Source organism: Carassius auratus, chromosome 13 (genome assembly GCF_003368295.1).
Source record: "Carassius auratus strain Wakin chromosome 13, ASM336829v1, whole genome shotgun sequence".
Taxonomy (NCBI): Eukaryota; Metazoa; Chordata; class Actinopteri; order Cypriniformes; family Cyprinidae; genus Carassius; species Carassius auratus.
The window spans coordinates 4,075,206-4,096,710 of NC_039255.1; the positions used below are offsets into that span (position 1 = coordinate 4,075,206).

Consider the following 21,505-nt stretch of genomic DNA (forward strand, 5'->3'; position numbering starts at 1 on the left):
TCAGTTTTAGAAGGCAGTGATCGCTCCTTCTGCATGTATGAGGTGTTAGCAGGATTTTATCGACAAACTGATTACCTAGAGAAACTCAAACAAGAAACAAATTCATCAAAATCACTTTTGGGTAATCTGTTATGATGTCATTCTAAACCAACATTACCTCCTTTCTTTATCTGAATATGTACACTGGACAAAATTATAAATGCAGCACTGCACCATTTTTCATGAGCTGGACTCAAAGATCCAAGACTTTTTTTATGTAAACAAAAGGACTATTTCTATCAAGTATAGTTCACAAATCTGTCTAAATCTGTGTTCGTGAGCACTTCTCCTTTGCTGAGATAATCCATCCACCTCACAGGTGTGGCATATCAAGATGCTGATTATACAGCATGATTATTGCAAATGTGTGCTTTAGGCTGGCTACAATAAAAGACACTCTAAAATGTGCAGTTTTACTGTATTGGGGGGTCTGGTGGGGGGGGGGGGATAACCCATTTACTTCATGCAGTGCAGCACATCTCCTTCACATAGAGTTGATCAGGTTGTTGATTGTGGCCTGTGGAATGATGATCCACTCCTCTTCAATGGCTGTGTGAAGTTGCTGGGTAACCGTGTTTTTGCCAAGTAAGACATGTTCCTGGATCAACATCTTTTGATGATCCTGGATCAACATTATTGTCCAAAATGTATACTTAAGCCAGTCTCTACCCCTTACCCTACCCATAATTTATTCCTAAAATCATTGGAAATCGATAACTGATTAAGAAGGGTGAAGAAGCACCTGACCCTGATTGTAAGCCTAAAACATATATTTCCTGAAAAGTTATATATCAATTCTGAGTGGTTGATTGGAATGTTGCTCCAGGATCAACAAGGATGTTGATCCAGGAACATGTTGTACTTGGTGAAATCATACTCACCAAAGTGGTCGGATATTGTCAGGAACTGGAACACACTGTCGTATACACTGATCCAGAGCATCCCAAACATGCTCAATGGGTGACATGTCCGGTGAGTATGCTGGCCATGCAAGAACTGGGATGTTTTCAGCTTCCAGGAATTGGGTTCAGATCCTTGCAACATGAGGCCGTGCATTATCATGCTGCAACATGAGGTGATGGTCGTGGATGAATGGCACAACAATGGGCCTTAGGATCTCAGTGAATTCAAATTGCCATCAATAAAATGCACCTGTGTTCATGGTCCATAACATATGCCTGCCCATACCATAACCTTCACCACCACCATGGGCCACTCTATCCATCAGCAAGCCACTGGTTGACACCAGCAAACCGTTCACCCACACAACGTTATACACACTGTCTGCCATACACTGAAAACCGGGATTCATCCGTGAAGAGAATACCTCTCCAAAGTGCCAGATACCATCGAATGTGAGCATTTGCCAACTCAAGTCAGTTGAACTGCAGTCAGGTCGAGACCCCGATGAGGACGACGAGCAGCAGATGAGCTTCCCTGAGACGGTTTCTAACAGTTTGTTCAGAAATTCTTTGCTTCTGCAAACCAATTGTTGCAGCATCTGTCCATGTGGCTGGTCTCAGACGATCTTGGAGGTGAAGATGCAGGATGTTGAGATCCTGGGCTGGTGTGGTTACATGCGGTCTGCAGTTGTGAGGCCAGTTGGATGAACAGTACTGCACCTTTGGAGATGGCTTACAGTAGAGAAATTAACATTCAGTTCATGGGGAACAGCTCTGGTGTACATTTCTGCAGTCAGCATGACAATTGCACGCTCCCTCAAAACTTGCGACATCTGTGGCATTGTGCTGTGTGATAAAATTTTTTTAGAATGACTTTTATTGTGGCCAGCCTAAGGCACACCTGTGCAATAATCATGCTGTCTAATCAGCATCTTGATATGCCACACCCGTGAGGTGGATGGATTATCTCGGCAAAGGAGAAGTGCTCACGAACACAGATTTAGACAGATTTGTGAAGAATATTTGAGGACATATAAAAAAGCTAAAGTGTTGCGTTTATAATTTTGTTCAGGGTATATATGCATTTTGTAACTGAAGCAAACTTCTTCTTTAACTACTGTTCTACTTTTCTTATTTGACTTCTTTTTTTCATGCAGTACGCCCCCTAAAGTCAATGTGTATACTGAGTTTCCTGAAGAACAAGGAAAAGTAAACGTCCTTTACTGCTATGCGACTGGGTTTTACCCTGGTGACATTGAAATAAACTTTTATCTAAATGGCCAAAAGTCCACTGTGAAAGCAGAGACCTCTGACTTAATGTATGGGGAAGACTGGACCTTCAGAGTGTACAAGTATATGAATATGACCCCACAGTATGGAGACAAGTACACATGTGAAGTGAGACACAGTAGTATGGTTGAACCTAAAATGACAGAGTGGAGTAAGTTTGGTCACTTTTTTGGAAATTATGAAATATAAAATGTGTTCTAAAAGGAATACATTGATAGAATCAGTAATAAACCTGTCTGCTGTTTTCTCAAGGTCCTGAGTTTTCAGTATCCACATCACATCTCTACTGGGCTTATTCACTACCTCCCAGCATCCTGCTGGGCATCATGGTCTCTGTTCTGATTGTAAGAAGAAAAGGCCGCTCTCAGTTATAAAGGTGCTTTCAAAGACTAAACTGCAGTGTATATGTGCATCTGTGAATTTTGTGCTCCTGGGATCCTGGCATAGACGCTTGACTTCTTTAGATTACATTATATTTTAATGAATTTCTCTACATGCCACAGTTTTAAGTCTGAATGTCCTATTCAGAGGTTTGATCAAAAACACTCACTCCTTGTTCTTTAATAATGAATTTGAAATAATTTTCTAAATGTTTGTTGTAAATAAACATCTCAGAAAAATCTTATGGGGATTCAAATCAGAATATGAGTTTTTGTTTTGAAACAAGGCATAATTTTAATGCATGTCTTCTGGAGAGGACACCAGGACAAACAGCTGTTAATAAGTCAATAACAAGACAATAGGGGCAAAAAATCATAAATCAATATTCCTATGAAATGTGAGATACTCTTATGAAAATGTTGCAAAGTTATAACTCTCATAATAACACTTCTCATGGTTTACCCCAAGAACACATTAATATGCAAATTAGATGCAGTGTAGCTGTATGTATATACATTGAATAAAATGGGAATATTTATTTATGGACATTTTACACACATTGCATAAAGTAAAAATAGTATTTCAAATCGTTCTGTTTCATCTTTCATAAAATATTTGAGAATAATCTTTGTACAAAGTTTTCTAGCCTGAAACCTAAAAACTGGAAAAACATTGTTTTTGCTTATATGCATTTTTATGTGTTTAAATATAATATAAAATATTAATAAAATATATTATTTAAAAATGTTTTTTTTTTCTCTCCATTTGTTTCTGTTGTGGCATAAAAAAATACAAAATAATTTTCAGGGGAATGTGGATAATAATACAGAACTCACAAATTAGGTATAATCCATCACCTTAAATTATTTAATCATCAATTATTGATCTTCATTGTGTAAATTTCCGTGTTGTCCTTTAGTCACTCTAAAATAAAATAATTTTTGATTTATAAAATTCTATATTTACTGTGCAAGACCCAAGCTGAACACATGGCAGCAGCAAAACCACAAAAACTTGAAATTGCCTTAGGTTCTCCTCCCAACTTCCCTATCTTTCAAAACATTTATTTAGAAAATTTTGAAGACAAATGTCATCAATAGTAGGCCATATGTTTTATGTCTCATTCTTATTATACATACGATCTGTGCAGTATCACATAGAGACCTTTTGATGGACGAATGAACGCTGCCCTCCCAGAAGAATCTGCGCTTCGGTTCGATCGAATCATTTAAAAGAATCGTTTCAAATGAACAACTCGCGAATCAGACGTCACGACTCCACAGGCGCTCGCGCGTCTTCGTGTGAGAACAGGAGCATCTTAACTAACTCCTGCAACAGTTTATCAAACATTTCCTCTCAGGCTTGTTTCCAACGACATTTAGACTGCACAGCTTGGAACCGTGAACACATTTAAGGATTAAAAACAACCGACACAAGAAGAACATTCAGCGCTTTTACAGAGTCCCGGTCAGAAATAGGAGGATGAAGTTATCATACACAGTTTATCTCCTGCTGAATTTTTTATCATTGTACGACTGTAATGATTCAGCGCAGGTGAGTATGCACGTATATTTATAATTCTATTATTGATATTTACATAATAGCTCTATAATATTTATATGAATATATAATTATAATGCAAAGTTTCAATCATATTAGTGCATTAAATGATTTTATATTATTATGGTATGTTTTCAAAAATCTAAACAGCCTCAATTACAAACATATGACAAACTTGGCATAGAGTAGATCAATTAATTTGAATATATATTGAGTGACTTTTGGTTAATTTTGTGATATTTAGTGGATTTATGAAGTCGGTTCTTCATAGTGTAGCTTTTTAACAATATATCTATTCATTCATCTTTGTCATCCTTACAAATTTCTTTTTAAGTTTTGCTTTATATTTTCTTCACAATAAATCCCACTTGCATAGCTAAAATGTCTGTGACTTGAGTGTCCAAAAGGTTTCAGAGCCAGAAATGTAAGTTATTAAATCTGTCAGATGCATTGTTGTATTTTTTTTCCAGATCAGTTCTGCCTTTATTTACCATGGCATGGCGCTTAGTGAAATTTAAAGCCAATACATTTCCTCTAATGAGACTGTATTAAACTGCCATGAATAACATACAGGAGACCAGTGTTTTAGACAGAGGTTGTAGAGACATCTGCCTAACAGCTTTCTGTAGAACTGCCATCAAGCAGCTGAAGAGAAAAAGTGAGTATTAGACTCTTACATGTGGTTCCTGGAGAGGACCTAGAGGTTGCCCATTGAGCGAATGCACGGTCCAAATGCATCTGAGACAACATCGCTTCTGTTAAATTGTTGCTGGAGTAATATTTGTGTTTCTAAGGGAACTCAGTTGTGTTGGCCTGAGCTTTCATGCCATGCCACACAGGAGTCCCTGTGCCTTAATGCATGACATCACCCACAACATCTGTCCTTGATCATTCATATGCATTTTTCATTTTCATACAAAGCTAACGTTTAGTGGGAAGTTCTTTGAATCTCCTCCATATATGAGCTTGTGTTCGGGCGAATCTGTAATATAGGGATAACTGCTTGCCATCAAATTGTAACCAGGTGCTGGGATGATTGTGCTTTTTTGCCTCAGGGTTGTATGGATAAGCATCGAGTGATGGGGATGCTGCGTCAAATGGAGAAGTTTCTTAAAGGACAGGAGATCCGATTCACCGAAGGGCTTCGGATTATTAAATCAAAACTCACAAACCTTCAAAACTCAGTGTCCAAGCCCCCACAAGCAGACCAGTCCTTGTGTAAGTGCCGTAACACTTCACATATTCATATATTTTATTATATCAATGGACTGTGTAACTGGTTCTTTCTTCTTTAATAAATGCACATGTTTATTTCTGACTTATTGATGAGGCCAGCACTGGTATCAAAAATAGCTTTCAGTAAACTCTAAAAAGTATACTGAAAACAATAGTGTTACTTTGAAACCATTTTCACTCAGAAATTACTAGGAATTACTACAAGAAACACATTAAATGAAACATGAAATGCTGAAGTAGATAGACTAAAATAATATTTTCTTATGTGTACTCAAATCATCTTTGTTTTATTTACAGCTTTAAAAAAAAAAAAAAAGTAACTATAGCAACTTAAATGACTAAAACTGATATCAAAATACAATAAAGCTAAACAGAAATGTTACAGAAAATCCCCAAAACTAAAAAGTGATAAAATGTGACAAAATTACTTAAACTGAAGTTAAAATGAAAATTGAAAATGTAAATACTATATAAAAGGATTTTTTATTAAACGCTGAAATAGTCTATACATAATACAAAAAAATAAATAAATGAATAACATAATATAACCAACAAAATAAATAAATTAATAATGGAATTATTGAAATTGAAAAAATGGACAATTGGCCCTTTTGCATGAAAAATGACACTCAGATTTCCCTAATGTAAACACACCTTTAGTCATGGTAGACAGTATATATAATTTACGTATACTGTATAAAATGAGACACTAAGGGTAAACAGGTTGCACCGCTGTGTACTTCAGTATTCATCATTCAACTGGAAAAACATTACAAATATATTCATGCATTTTCAGTGCACATAAAAAAAGTCTGCACCTCTTGTGCCAGCAAACAAAATAGATTATTTTAAAATACTGATTGTGCCATTGATTGAGTCAATGTTGCTGCATCGGGATGCACACAGAGCAATGTTTTTGCATATGAAAGATAGGAGAATATATTTCACCACAGAAAAAAATTATATACTTCAGCTTTACAGTAAATATAGTTTCTGGCTAAAGTCTTTTATTGGAATTAGGAAAATGAATAAAAAAAATTCAGTCACTTTCTCGTGTATTTTTGCTCTGCTGCAATGTGTTTATCGAATGAAAGAGTGTGTGTCACTTGGCGAAAAAAATATTCAGCCAATAAAAAAATTGTTTTTGGGAAGTAATTCTCACAAAGAGGATTTATTCATCCTAATAAACCAGCTTCAGAATTCCCACAAATCAAAGATCTCTAGAAACCTATTTGTGTTATATAAGCATGAAATGACTTCCTTCCTTTAAAAAGAGTGGTCTGGCTGCTTCAGGTTTGGAAAGGAGTTAATGCTCAGCACTCTACAGCTGATGTGAACGGGTCGGATGAGTAGCTGTATCATTTGGCTCAAGCTGATGCACAGTTCATGAACCAGGGTTGGCGGCGGGAATGATCAGGAGTTACTTCGGCATTCGTAGCAGCCAGTGCTTGACAGGATAAAATGAAGTAGATTCTTTGACAAAATACAGATCATCTTCTACATCTACAGTAAAGCACTGGAGTGATAGGATTGTGCATTCTTCTCATTTCCCAATGTGAAAAACAAATGCCTCTAAAAAAAATATATATATATGGCTTGCTGTGTCGGTTTTATCAACTTTTTATTATTATTATTATTAATCGATCATGCATTAGTTGTTTTCTTTCACATATTATATAATACAAAGGGATTTAAACTTTTAAATGTGACTTTGAATGTTACATTTACAGAAAATGCACAATGCTATTACCGTGTTAAAAAAAATAAATAAATAACACAGCCATTTGTTTTCTTTTAGATATTTTGTAGATATTCAAGATTTTTGCAGAGCTGGTTTAGATTAAAGTTTAAAACCAAAAGTATTATTTACCGCCGTAATGTGACATATTATAGAATAAAACTGAATATTCAACAAAAAAATACAGAGAGCAGGACTAAACAGTTTTTAAAATTAAATTTTAAAAAATAAAGTAATTATTTTTTATTTTTCATTGTTTTCATTTGAATTTTTAACTTTACGTTTACTTTTAAGTTACGTAATTTAAGAAACAAGTTATAGCATTTTGAAATACTATTTTTTTTTTTTTGTGCATTAATTGTGCACAATTTGGCCAAGAATGTGAATTAATTAAGCATATAGATTCAACCTCAATTTCATGTTTACTTCAATACAACATACAAGCACCAGGTCTTGTTTTTCTGTATTCTTTGCCTATTCTCTCTGTATTAAGGCATATTCTCTCGGAAATAAGGCATTTCCTATCTTTTTCCATATTCAGTAACACACGCCTGCCTTCGGGCAAAATATCCCAGCATTTCAGCACGTGTGACTCCTGGCCCTCATTTAACCCTGTTCGACTTGACATTCCTCTCTCTTCATGTGTTTCTCCTCTCATGTCATCTTCAGCTCAATCCTCATGTCCACCTCTGTTGGCTCCGGCCCATGGGAGGAAGTTTGGCTCAAAGTATCTGGTGGGTCATGAGGTCCATTTCACCTGTTCTCAGGGTTATCGCATGATAGGACCGGGAACACGCGTGTGCCATGAGAACGGTACCTGGAGCGGAGTCAGTGTCGTCTGCAAAGGTGAGTCGAAAAGCTTCAAATTACTGTGTAGCATACACTGTTAATCATGGAACAGCAATACATAATGTAAATAATTCATTTGAAAACCATTGATTCGAACTGGATGGAAACCAACAACTGTCTTTATGAGGGAATCATTGAATCATTCAAACACTTATTGTTTCAGGAATGAAACATTTGACTGTCATCATGCTAATTCCTTCAGAAACTAATCAAGTGTCTGATTCATTCTGGAAAGAGTCACTGAATCATTCATGCAATCGATTCATTCAAAAACACACCTTCATCCATCAAGTAAACAAGTGTGTGCTTTTATGAGTGAATCATCGATTCAACAGATTCACTTAAAAACAAAACAAGTGAGTGAATCATTGAAAGGTGTTTCTAGAACACCAAGACTACCGTTTTATTGTGGTATTGTGAGCTGGGAAATCTGTAATCCTCTTCAGGGTGACAGTACTGAGATGTTTCTTATAAATATATATTCTCATAAATTATAAAAAAAAAAATTCTAATAATGAAGTTAGTATTTGTAGAAGCTTATTTCTACAATGGTATAATACAAATAAAATAGGTAATTGTGATTTTCTCAGAATTGGAGTTACATAGAAACAATTTAGATTTTCTTCTTGCAATTCTGAGTTTATATCTCTAAGTTTATATCTTAAAACTAATTCTTAATTAAGACTCAAAATTTAGAGAAAAAAATCCCAAGGCTGAAACCAATGTTATGCATGAGTATGAGAACCCATTTATACATATAGTAAAATAAACATACAAGTACATATATGCATACATAAAGGTTGTGACTATTTCTTGTGTAAGAAACTATATTTCTCATTAATTCATATCCCAAAATTCATATTTTTGTTCTTTTTCATCTAATCTGTTTTATTTTCCACTCTGAAGCAGTAACAGACATCCGTAAAATCAAAACACACTTCCATCCGAGGTATTTCATAATTTTGATACATTATTCTAAAACAAGAAAATTTTAATAAAGAATAAATAGAAGCGTCCAGACTTTGGACTGGTAGTGTACCTCGGTCTGTGTTTTGTATGAAGTCTCAGAGGTCAGAGGTTAAGCTCATGCACACATCTCATTAAGCGTGCCCATGGTCTGATAGCACGCAACTATGCTAAGCATGCTATTGATGACTTCCTTTAATAACGCTGCTGGCAGCATTCGGGACATTCCTTGTGGTACAGTGGGACGGGGTGTGTTTGAAAGGGCCGTGTGTTTGAGGGGAGCGTTTAGGTTAAAGACAGCACAGAGCGTGTAATGTCTATTTCCGCAGGCGGGTGTAAGGGAGTCTATTTTAAGAGTTTTGAGGTCCGAAAGCACCTTTCAGACTTGCTGAGAAAAACATAACTATGTTCATAGGCAGTTTTGATATATTTTGGGAACTAAAGTGAACCTTTTACATCTGTAAATTCTTGCACTTATGCTTTCTGGGAAAGAAAATAAACAGGACACTGCTGGCGAAGAAACACTCCTTTGGTCGGAAAAAAGTTTTGATTCCAAAGATTTTACTCTTAATACAGAAAATGTAGAACACATTCCAGGTGCAATATATATATATATATATATATATATATATATATATATATATATATATAGCATTTGGACTTTTTCATAACAATTAAGCATTAGCACATCATCCCATTCACATTACTGTAATGTGAAATATCTAGATATTAATTCATTTAATTTATGTACATTTTTAATTTGTTAATCCATAACACAGGGATTATCTTCATTTAAATCTTCATACAATTATCTTCACTACAATATCTTCACATAAGTGTAAAAATATATCAAATAGATACATTTTAATAAATATTAGTTTATATTTAAGTAATACGTTTAAGTTGACATATTCACCAAAACTGAAATTTTAATTTAAATATAATAAAAATGTATAAATAAAATCTCCTTCCGGACAAAATCTTTAAGAAACAACTGAAAACTCATCTTTTCTGTGAGCATCTAACTGCATCCTCATAATAAAATTAAATAAATAATAAGAAGAAATTCTATGCACTCACTTTTTTTTCCTTTATCATTCCTGTCCTAGCTTTTACTGTTTTAAACGAAGACTGAAACTGATAATTTTATACACTGATTAAACTTAATTTTACTTTGCATATAGTTTTTGACAATATCCCACGATGATGTAAATCTTAAGCATATTTTTGAAAACATTTCTGAATCATCTAAACCAGATACTCAACCTCAGCATTACACCCTATACTTACATCACTACTGTTTTATTACAGAAATAACCAAATCAAAAGAAAGTGGTTTCTTCAGAGATCTCATGTGTAGCTATCAGCGCTCTATCTGCTCATCTCTGTCTTCTTCTATCCACGAGCCTCTCAAGCATGCTCTCTCTGTCCATTACAGATGTTTACATCAGCATCAGTAAATTCCCATCTAGAGCAGATGTAAGTTTGCCTCCCGCAGCTGCTGCAGACAGATGTTGCGTGGCACACTAGCTGTTGTAAACCTAACCGTCCTCACAAGCGTTCACAATCAGATACTGTGAATACGACAGCGATGAATAATGAGAGAACACAGTTTAGATGAACTGGTTTTTAGAAGCCGCTCAACATTCCATTTCTCAGCTTCAACACTCCATTGTTAACATTCCAGGAGATCTGTTTCATTTCACTGTGCCGCTCTGTACAGGAAACAGGGAAGAATGTGGGCTCGTTTAATTCCTTCAACAATTCAGGTGTTTTCCGTGGACACATAATCCTCAGCTCTGTACAGACCCGAAGATAAGAATCTGGGGAATTTCAACTATTTCTTTTATTAACCCTTAATTAGCATTGCAAATCTATGATCGGTATTCCAGTTAATACAGTAAGTGGCTGGAACAGTTTTTTTTTTTTTGCTTTGTGTTATTATTTTCAAGACAGGATGGATAGATGGAGGGATGACTAAATAAATAAATAAATAAGGTAATGTTGATTTTAATCATTGATTGTATATATAGTTGTATATACACAAATATATATTTTATTAATTTTTTTATTGTTCCATATTTGTTTTTATTTTCATAAAAATTGCTATAGAAGGAACTATCAAAAACAGTTAAATCTGCAAAAAATAAAAGGCTGATTTAGTGGTTTTACAAAATACACAAAAATGCAGGATGAATCTAATGAAACCAAACATTTTTGGGTTATATTTCACCATTAAAAATATTTTAAAAAGTTAAAAACCGTAAGATATTTTGCACTGTGACACTGTGATTTTCATGAGAGCATTTATTTATTTATTGACTAATAATTATTGTATTGCCTTTATGTTGCATTAAATCATTGGTTTAAATTATTGTATTACATTAAGTTCATTTTAATTTTATAAAATATTTCTACAATATTTTGCACAAAAAAAATGAAGTAAAAGGCCTGGGTTCACTTTGGCAATATCGTTTGTCTAATTGTCCTAAAAATAAGATAGATTTTCTGTATTCCGAATATATTTTAATTTCTAATTTTAAGATTAAAAGCATTAAGTCAAGCCACCGTTATGTACTGTGTATATTACTTTATTTGGGTTGATTTGCTATCAAACCTGTTTATTGTGAACTGTAGCATCGCTGATCCCAGCTAACCAGAGACAGACACACGAGGTCAGCACATAAGGCTGTTGTCTTTCACACAGATGTGAGCGTGTGCGCCAGTGACCCGTGTCAGAACGGCGGCACCTGTGTGGAGGCTCTGAACCAGTTCAAGTGCACCTGTCCACACAACTGGAGCGGGAGTCAGTGTCAATACCAGACGCAGACAGGTCTGTGTTTCAGTAATCTATTCTATACGTGTCAGAGGCAGACAGGAGGATGGGACAGAAGGAAATCTGGGAATCAACTAGGGGTGGATGATATGGCCAAAATATCATATAATGATTTTTTCAGGAAGGATCGGTGACCCACGATCTTATTGTGATTCTATTTCATGTTAGTTTTTAAAGAAGGATAGTTCACTCAAAAATGAAAAATCATTTACTCACTTTCAAGCTGTTCCAAAAAAAAGTTTCTTTCTTCTGCTGAACACAAGTATTTTTCTGAATAGTGTTGATAACCAAACAGTTGACAGTAGCCACTATGGAAGCCCGTTTCTGCCACTGAATAATAAATAAAACAAGGTAGTTGTGACTTTTTTTTCTCACAATTATGAGTTTTAGTCAGAATTTCGAGATATAAACTTGCAATTCCGTTAAAAATAATTCAGAGACTGTGAACTCGCAATTCTGACTTTATATCTCGCAATTGTGAGTAATGAAGTCAGAATTGCGAGATAAAAAGTTGCGGTTAACTTGTTTCATTTTTTTTTAGTGGTGGAAATAGGCTTCCATAAGCCACTGGCTTCCATAGTATGAAAAAAAGGTTACCCACCGGTGTTGAGGAAAGTTACTTTTAAAAGTAATGCATTACAATATTAATACTAATTGCATGCAAATACAACAGGCAGAAGAAAATGCATATTCACGTGTGTACAGTAGAGGGCGCACCTCACACAAACCTCTCAGCTCTGCTACCATTCTGATTGCATGAAGAATAGGATGCATGAAAAGAAAGTTCAACACTTTTTAACAATAATAAAAAAAAAGAAACATAAAAATCATTTTTGCTTATAAGGATGGTTGAATTAGTTCATCAAAGTACAGCAGCAAAGACAATGATTATTAAAATGGGATTCAAAACATAAATTATATTTGTGATATAATCGCCCACCCCTAATATCAACTACACATTCATGCATAAAAATTAAAAATCCACTAACATCATGGTGGGGACGTCTTCAGAAAATGCAGAAAATAACACACTTCACCTTTAACCTGTGTTCCGGTCTTTAAATGAAAGCATGCATGTGAATGTTTGTTATTCATATGCGCCGTCTGTGTGTTTGTGGGAGGTTAAGCCTCCTCTTTTCCATTTCCTCTCTGTCTCTCTCAGCGCCTCCGGAGTGGAGCGTCATGAATGACCCAGCCTTCAGCCGAAAGCCCCGCTGTGCCAAAGTGGAGCGAGCTCAACACTGCAGCTGTGACGCAGGCTTCCACATGAGCGGCACCTCAGACAACAGCATCTGTCAGGGTGGGTCCATGCAGGGATTTTAGTAGAGATCTCCGGATGCATTAAAGCAATAAACTACTTACAATGACTATACCAGCAAATGCTGCATGTAATATTAACAATGTATATAATTTAATATATATAATTTATATATATATTTTTTTATTTATTTATTTATTTATTTATTTATTTTTGTCAGCCAAGCCTTTTCTGACCTAAAATATTTAGGTGTACTATAAAAAGTTTTATATTTTAATAATTTAACAATACATTCACATGTTCACAGTACTTGATTTATGGTCACATGACATTCATGTAAAAAAAAAAAAAATTATATAGGACTAGTTTAAAGAATATTTTCCCTAAGGTGTATTTTCGTTTCCGTCACTGTCTCTTGTCAAATCCACACATGTAATCATATGTTGAGTTGTTATGTGTGCATGTTCCCAGATGTGAATGAATGTGAGGTGTATAAGACTGAGCGTGGAGGGCCTCTGTGCGGTCACGCCTGTGTAAACATCCCGGGATCCTACCATTGTTCCTGTCCCACCGGATACAAGCTGCTCGCTGATGGAAGAAGCTGTGAGGGTAAGTGAGAAACGCTCTTAATACGTGTGTTTTACAGCCTGATGTCACAGGAGAGTAAGAAATAAATAGTTCAACTAAAAATAAACATCCTGACGTTATTAACTCATCCTCATGTCGGTCCAAACCCGTATGACGTATTTGCTGAAAGAGCCTCTGATTTTAGTGGTTTTACACTTTGCAAAGCTCTGCAGGGGTAAATGAAGTGGGTAGATGAAGACAAATAGTGAGAAGCGGTTTGGTGAGGCTTAAGTACATTTGGAGAACAAATGAGAGAGATGTTTTGGCTGATCATGAAAAAATTTGGATAAAATAAAATATACAATATTTTCAGTAGTAGCATTAATAATAATAATAAAAATAATAATAATAATAATAAACCTAAACTAAAATAAATAAACAATATATTTGACCTAGCTCTTTTTTTTTTTTCTTGACAACTAGTCAGTTTTTGTGACCCATCCCTAATATTTATGTAGTGTAAGTCTGACATTTAAATAAGGTTGTGTTGTTGTATTATTTGTATGTATTGTCAAGTTTAAGGCTGTTCCTTTTTTCTTTTTTTCTGCCACATTAAGCAAAAATAATAATTAATAAATAAAATAAATGCCATCATACTGATGTTTTGTATTTCCTCCTTGAATAGTTTAATTGCCATTTGCTACTTCGTACTACAGTAGTAACTTGTTGTGTAACAGATTTTCTTTTTAGTTGAAGTTCTGATTACCTATAATTTAGTTGAAGTTCTCACCTACCTATAATAATTATAATTTTATTCTAAAATAATTAGAATTTCACCTGGCCAATGAAACTCTTTCTATAAAATAGAAAATCTAAATAAAATAAAATACAACAAAATATTAAATATTATATTTTATTCTGCCATGTAGTAGAAATTTGGCTTGAATACAGGAGTTTCATGCATTTAAAGTGTGGATAATTTTCTAGTTGAAATTATGATTATCTTAGAATAATAAATAATAAATCAAATAACATTTTAAAATGCTTTTAAAATATTTAATTTATCATCTAGATAAATAAAGGAACCATCTAGAAGAAAAAAAACACAAAGTAATTTCTTACCACTGATGAATCTAATGCTTGCTCTTTTAGAAAATCTAAATAAAATAAAATATATTTAATTCTCAAATAAAAAGCGTTTCATTGGGCAGGTGGAAAACATGTGACTTGATTATAAATCTTTGTCTATATATAGTAAATAGACAGGGTAACAAAGATAGCAATATATTAAATTTGGTAAGAAGACAAAACACAATTAAAAATATTTAATGCATTTAAAATGTATGCATATAACTTGCATGAAATTGTATGTAATGCCATGGAGTCTCAGATGTGCAATGATGTGGCTCAATACAGAAAATGTAAACAGATTTTAAATAACAATAATTATAGAAATATATTTTAAAGACACTTCAGTTTTAGATATTGCACAAGTGATTGAAAAGTATCAAATGTACAATGCATTTTAACACACGTGATGCTGTTATACAAAGATGATCCCACTCAGAAATCCAGCCAGGAACACATCTACTCTATTAGAGAGAGAACTACGCAAATCAGATTTAAAGTCTAAATGAAAATTCCCTCATGTAGCCAGCATTTCCAGCTCTATGCATCTTCTCTCACTCTATTATTTCTCTCCTCTCTGAATCGAATGTCTCCAGATGTGGATGAATGTCTTACCCAACAGCACAACTGCAGTCATGGCACCACCTGTATCAACAGCGGAGGAGGTTTCCAGTGTGTTAACCCAGAGTGTCCACCCTCGCACGGCAACATCAGCTACGTGAAAACATCACCTTTGTGAGTTAGCATACAGCATCCACACCTAGTGAGCTGCCTGATTACCTACTGCATGCAACTCAAATAAGACCTGCTTTACAAACAAGTTAAAACAACAGGAGACTTGACAACTTTTTTTCTACGTGCAATTTTATTTAATGAGAGTCTCGGGACCGATAACTGTCTCTATCCAATCACGTGGATGGATAAAAATAAAATGAAAACAGAAAAGTACAACTCTGATTTTAAAATATGCTTAATATTACTGTAACTTGAGTATTTGTAATGTATTACTTACTCACACCTCTGTGATTATGAACTGAAAAGACATAATTATAAAATAATTATTAGGTAAATTATGAGATAAGACAAATTATGACATGTCAAAATTGGCATACTAAATCATGATTAGATTAAAAAATTAGATGAAAATTAACATTAATTCAGAATTATGAGAAAAAAGACGGAATTATGACATAATTAAGATTTAGTGTGTCATTATGATAAAAAAGTTACATTACAAAAGTAAATGAAACATACTAAGTCATAATTGAGATGAAATAGAAAAGTCAAAATTATGGGATCGTCATACGGTTAAATTTATTTACTTTCATAATTTTGACTTTTCAATTTCATATCAAATATGAGTATATGACTTAGTATGTTTAATTTGGACATTTATCTCATAATGACATACTAAGTCATCATTATGAGATAAAAGTGAGAATCATAATACATTTAGTCAAATCGTTAAAATTATGTAATCTCATCGTTTTGACTTCAGTTTCCTCTCAATTATGACTTAGTATGTTTAACTTGGACTTTTATATCATAATGACATTTTAAGTCATGATTATGAGATTAAAGTCTGAATAATTATATACTAAAGTTATAGTTAAAACGATGTAATCTCTCAATTTCATCTCAACTATGACTTATTATCTTAAATTTTGACTTTTTATCTCAGTGACATAAGTCTTAATTTATGAGATAAAAGGCAAAATTATGACATACTAAATCAAAATTATGAGACAGTCATCTTAAGTTTCATATCATTTACATCGCATCATTATGACCTAGTATGTCCATTTACATTTTTCACTTCATAACTATGAAATAAATGTCAGAATTATGATTTTCCAAAGCATAATTTTTTTTCTTTTATGATGGAAATGAGGTTACAAATGTAAAAGTGGATATGCATTCTGACAGATTCGTTTGCATGCATCCTATAAATCACAAGTATTTAATTATGTAATATGTTTTATCGTAGCTTTTAAAAATGTGAACTGTGATTATCAATTAAAGGGATACTCCACCCCAAAATGAAAATGTTGTCATTAATCACTTACTCCCATGTCATTCCAAACCCATAAAAGCTTTGTTCGTCTTGGGAACACAATTTAAGATATTTTGGATGAAAACCGGGAGGCTTGTGAATGTCCCATAGACTGCCAAGTAAGTTACACTGTCAAGGTCCAGAAAAGTATGAAAGACGTCGTCAGAATACTCCATCTGCCATCAGTTGTTCAACCGTAACGTTATGACAAGAATACTTTTTGAACGCGAAGAAAACTAAAATAATGACTTTATTCAACAGTTCATCTCCTCGGTGTCTCTCTGCATCACCGCCACAAGGATATGCTGTTTTCTTTCAAATCAAAGCGTAAATACATGCAGAAAACGCATCCTTGTGTCGCAACTGACACAGAAGAGCGCACGCTCTCTGCGTTCAGCGAAAATGACGCTATGGTGATACAGAGAGACACAGAGGAGACAAATTGTTGAAAGTCTGGAACGACATGAAGGTGAGTTATTAATGACATAATTTTGATTATTGGGTGAACTAACCCTTTAAATTCTGTTCTGAAGACAAACAAAGCTTTTATGGGTTTGGAACGACATGGGGGTAGATGATAATTGACAACATTTTCATTTTGGTATGGAGTATCCCTTTAAATAAAGTTCTTGGGACTGTGTGGACTTGATTACTTAACTAGGTTTTGGAATTGATCTGTAGTGTTTAATGATCCACAGACAGTGTGAAAGGAATCCCTGTCCCATGGAGAGCCGCTCATGTCCGTTTGCCGCTAAGACCATTTCTTACCACTACCTGTCTCTGCCGTCCAACCTGCGCACCCCGGCCACGCTGTTCCGCATGGCCACTGCGACGGCTCCGGGTCGGCCGGGTCCAGACAGCCTTCGCTTTGGCATCGCAGGCGGAGGTGACGCCCGCAGCATGTTCGTGATGCAGCGCTCAGACCGTCAGACCGGAGAGCTGATCCTGGTCCAGCCGCTGCGAGGCCCGCAGGAGCTCAGCGTGGAGGTGGAGATGTCCGAATACGCCGACCGCACTTTCCAAGCCAAATATCTGGCACGGGTCAACCTTCTGATTTCACCTTACGAGTTCTGAAGAGGCTGGCCGCTGATTGAGTGTTGATGATGAGACTTTTGTTACTAAAGCTGAATGATGGAGTTGTTCTCAGATGCGACTCGATATTGATGCTGGAATAGCACAAAACTGAAAGATATAGAAAGTACAGTGAAAGTCATGCTTAGATGGAAGTGAAATTATGACCTTTAAGGTATTTTTTTTTATATATAATGAAAAATCAAATGCTTTTGCTTTACCTTTTCATACATATCATGGTTAAAGGTTAAGTGTGTATTTTTTCTTGTCACAGTTAAATATACTTTTGTGCTGGATATCTTTTTCTTAAAATCAAATGCAAGACGTTTAAAGATATTTTAAGACCTGCACAAATAAAATGTCCAAACACAACAAACCACAAATTATTTTACTAATTGAAGCACTCTCGTATTTAATTCATTTATATCAATTTTTCCATCCTAGAATTTAAGACCTTTTAAAATGATAATTATGACTTTTGTTATACCATTTTTTAACCTTATATTTGATAAATAAATAAAAAAGATCACAATATTACACACTTGACCTTCCATAAACCATTTCACAAATATAATTTGTAATTTCTCTTACACATCTCAGATTGATAAAGGTTGATGCAAGTGGGAAAAAGTAAATAAAGCGTAAAGCCTAATGTACGTGAAAGAAAAAACAAGTGATATAAAGTGATTAAATACAACGCAAGCTTTATAATTGGTTTGTTCAATCAGTAAGGAAACGAAGATGGGATTGTGTTTAAGAGCCAAAGAAAGAAAGACACAAACATCTGCTAAATCTGATGAAAAGAACAATAAGTCATTCCTTGTTTTTAACTCCTTCTGCTTCAGTACATGGTTAATTTAAATTAGTATTTATGCACTACTGTCTTTTTAAATAACTTACTTTAGGCTTGTTTAATGTTTTCTAATAAGAACAACGAAGTCTGAACGTTGCGTTTTTTTAGTAACTATGCATTTGAATATAATATATTTCTACAGTATTTGCATCTGTCGCTCATGTTATATCAAGTTTGGGATCAAATACTGAAATCAGTGGCTGTTTCCAACATTATTGCTGTCTTGTACACACTTGAACGTTTCTTAATTAAAGTGAGAAATTCATTTTTCTGTCTTTTGATGTCTTTCTAGTTTCTTTGATCTCACACAGAACAATCTGCAAATGAACAACAAATGAATCAAAATGAAAACAAAGTCAGCATTATTCATCTCTTTGATCTTCGTTGTTGTTTTCTTTGTTGACATTTTAAATGTTAATTTGAATTTGTTCTTAAAGGGACAGTTCAGTTATAATTTAAACCTATTTAAATTTAAAACCTAATTTTTGTTCCATCCAAAGTGAGAGTGAGTAAACCTTGATGAAATTTTCAGTTTTGGGTGAACTGTCCCTTTAAGAGAAAAGGACAATAATGTCAAGCACATGTGGTTCTCCAGTCCGTTTTCTCTCAAAATAACCACAGGCTTCCAGAAGCACATGTTCAGGAAGGAAAGTTGTGTGCCTGTTTAAAATGACAATGCATTTGTAAAATTTTTGGATAATAAATGTGAAGCATCTCTGCTCACTGGTCCAGCCTGAAGCTTTCAAAAAGTTTTCACAAAAGTGCAGAAAGATTTGCCATAATTTAACTTTCACTACAAGACATTTTGAGCAAACAAGTCGTAAGCAAAGAAAGTAACCTCATGTTAGCTCTCATGTGGCTCCACTGATGGCTTTCAGAAGTGTTCACACTGCTCTTTTCCATAAACTGAAAGCATTTATTAACTATATATTTCAAGCAATCCATATATATTTATATAGCCTACAGTATGCATTCTTTTCCAAGTCTTCTGACTAAAGTCTTATGATATAGCAGCTCTGATCAGAATATTATTCTGTTATAGTTTGAGATGCTTGTTAACCCAACTGGTCTTTAGGTGTTTCTTTCAGAGTTTGAGTTATTTATTATTTTGCTCTGGACTGCAAAATAAGAGAGTAAAAAATATGGCCAAAATGTGACGCATCAGTAAAAGCACATGTGTTTGCCTTCGGAAAAGTAGATTGTTATTTTGATTATGTTTGGTTCTGGACACGGTACGGTTGTGTTTGTTTGTCATGTTACTTGGTTTAAGACTCAAAGTTCACGGATTAGCTGAAAGACTTGTGGATGTTTTGTGAACAGTGTTGTTGTTTTTTTTAGTTATTTATGGTTATTTTAGTACATCAAGTTATGTGAAAATAACAACAAAACTGATGCTGAATTTACTTATTTAACACTTGTATCCAGGAAGGATGCATTCAATTGATCAAAACTGAGAGTAAATATTGCATGTTACAAATCTTGTTTGCAATCTTATAAGCAGATGGGCTGAAATGAAAAGATACTACCTCTAATAATAGCTCTACAGACAAATTATATATAAGTTATATACAGACAAATTATTAGTATTAGTTATAAGGCCGTGTATATGCACAGAACGTTTATAAATTAAAGAAATTGACAACGTGCTGTACTTACAATTTAATTAAAGGGGGGGTGAAATGCTATTTCATGCATACTGAGTTTTTTACACTGTTAAAGAGTTGGATTCCCATGCTAAACATGGACAAAGTTTCAAAAATTAAGTTGTAAGTTTGAAGGAGTATTTCTGTTCCAAAAATACTCCTTCCGGTTTGTCACAAGTTTCGGAAAGTTTTTTTCGAGTATGGCTCTGTGTGACGTTAGATGGAGCGGAATTTCCTTATATGGGTGCTAAGGGCACGTCTGCCGGAAGAGCGCGCGCTCCCGTATAGCAGAGCACTGAGAGCACAACAGACTTCACTGATCAGAGCGAGAGCGTCGCGAAAAGTCACAAAAGAAGTGTGTTTTTGGTTGCCAGGGCAAGACAACCCTGCACAGATTACCAAAAGAGAAACAGCATTAAGGGACCAGTGGATGGAGTTTATTTTTACAGAGCATCAACGGAGTTGTGCAAGTGTTTTTGTTTGTTCCCTGCATTTCTAAAATGCTTGTTTTACAAACAAAGCCCAGTTTGACGACGGATTTGCACATCGTTTATTTCTTACGGATGATACAATCCCAACGAAAAAGGGTCACGATCGTGTGTTGGAACCACAGGCGGTGAGTAAAACTGCTCAAATTCTCTGCCTCCTTGTTAGTGCGTCCGCCTCCCATCGGAGACCCGGGTTCGAGCCCCGCTCGGAGCGAGTCGTCGCTGCTGCTGCTCTCGTTCAGTTTCAGCCTCGGGATCTGATTCTGGATCATAAATATACGCTGAATCTGACTGTTAGCCATGGTTTGTTTTGGTTGGTTTTGTCCTTACGGTAATGTCACAGCTTCCACATGCTCTCAACGCAAAAGCTTACTCGCGCTCGTGATTCTTTAGCTCCGCCCACACTCACGCCTCCAGCCGCTCGTGTTTTTCCGGGAAAAATCGGTACAAACTATCTTTCTCTTATGAATATAATAAAATTAAAGACTTTTTGGAGTAATGAAGGATGCATTAGGTACTCAAGATTAACAGGATTTTGAGTGAAAACGAGCATTTCACCCCCCCCTTTAAGTTATGCCCCTCGTAGCCTTACTGGAAATATAGATGATAATGAGATTGAGATTGATGAGGAGAATGACCTCCATAAA

The 21,505-nt window shown here is 34.9% G+C and overlaps 2 protein-coding genes across 2 annotated transcripts; both read left to right on the forward strand.

The window, feature by feature from the left end:
- Positions 1 to 1,580: 1,580 nt before the first annotated feature.
- LOC113113220 (beta-2-microglobulin-like) lies at positions 1,581 to 3,160 on the forward strand. The gene is made up of 3 exons (XM_026279388.1): positions 1,581 to 1,621; positions 2,099 to 2,382; positions 2,484 to 3,160. The coding sequence occupies exons 1-3, from the start codon at positions 1,581 to 1,583 to the stop codon at positions 2,603 to 2,605; spliced, it is 447 nt and encodes a 148-aa protein (XP_026135173.1). The 3' UTR covers positions 2,606 to 3,160.
- A 749-nt stretch (positions 3,161 to 3,909) lies between these two features.
- LOC113112383 (fibulin-7-like) lies at positions 3,910 to 18,992 on the forward strand. The gene is made up of 8 exons (XM_026277926.1): positions 3,910 to 4,166; positions 5,228 to 5,390; positions 7,816 to 7,992; positions 11,669 to 11,794; positions 12,960 to 13,097; positions 13,527 to 13,664; positions 15,347 to 15,485; positions 17,502 to 18,992. The coding sequence occupies exons 1-8, from the start codon at positions 4,095 to 4,097 to the stop codon at positions 17,875 to 17,877; spliced, it is 1,329 nt and encodes a 442-aa protein (XP_026133711.1). The 5' UTR covers positions 3,910 to 4,094; the 3' UTR covers positions 17,878 to 18,992.
- The last annotated feature ends 2,513 nt before the right edge of the window (positions 18,993 to 21,505 follow it).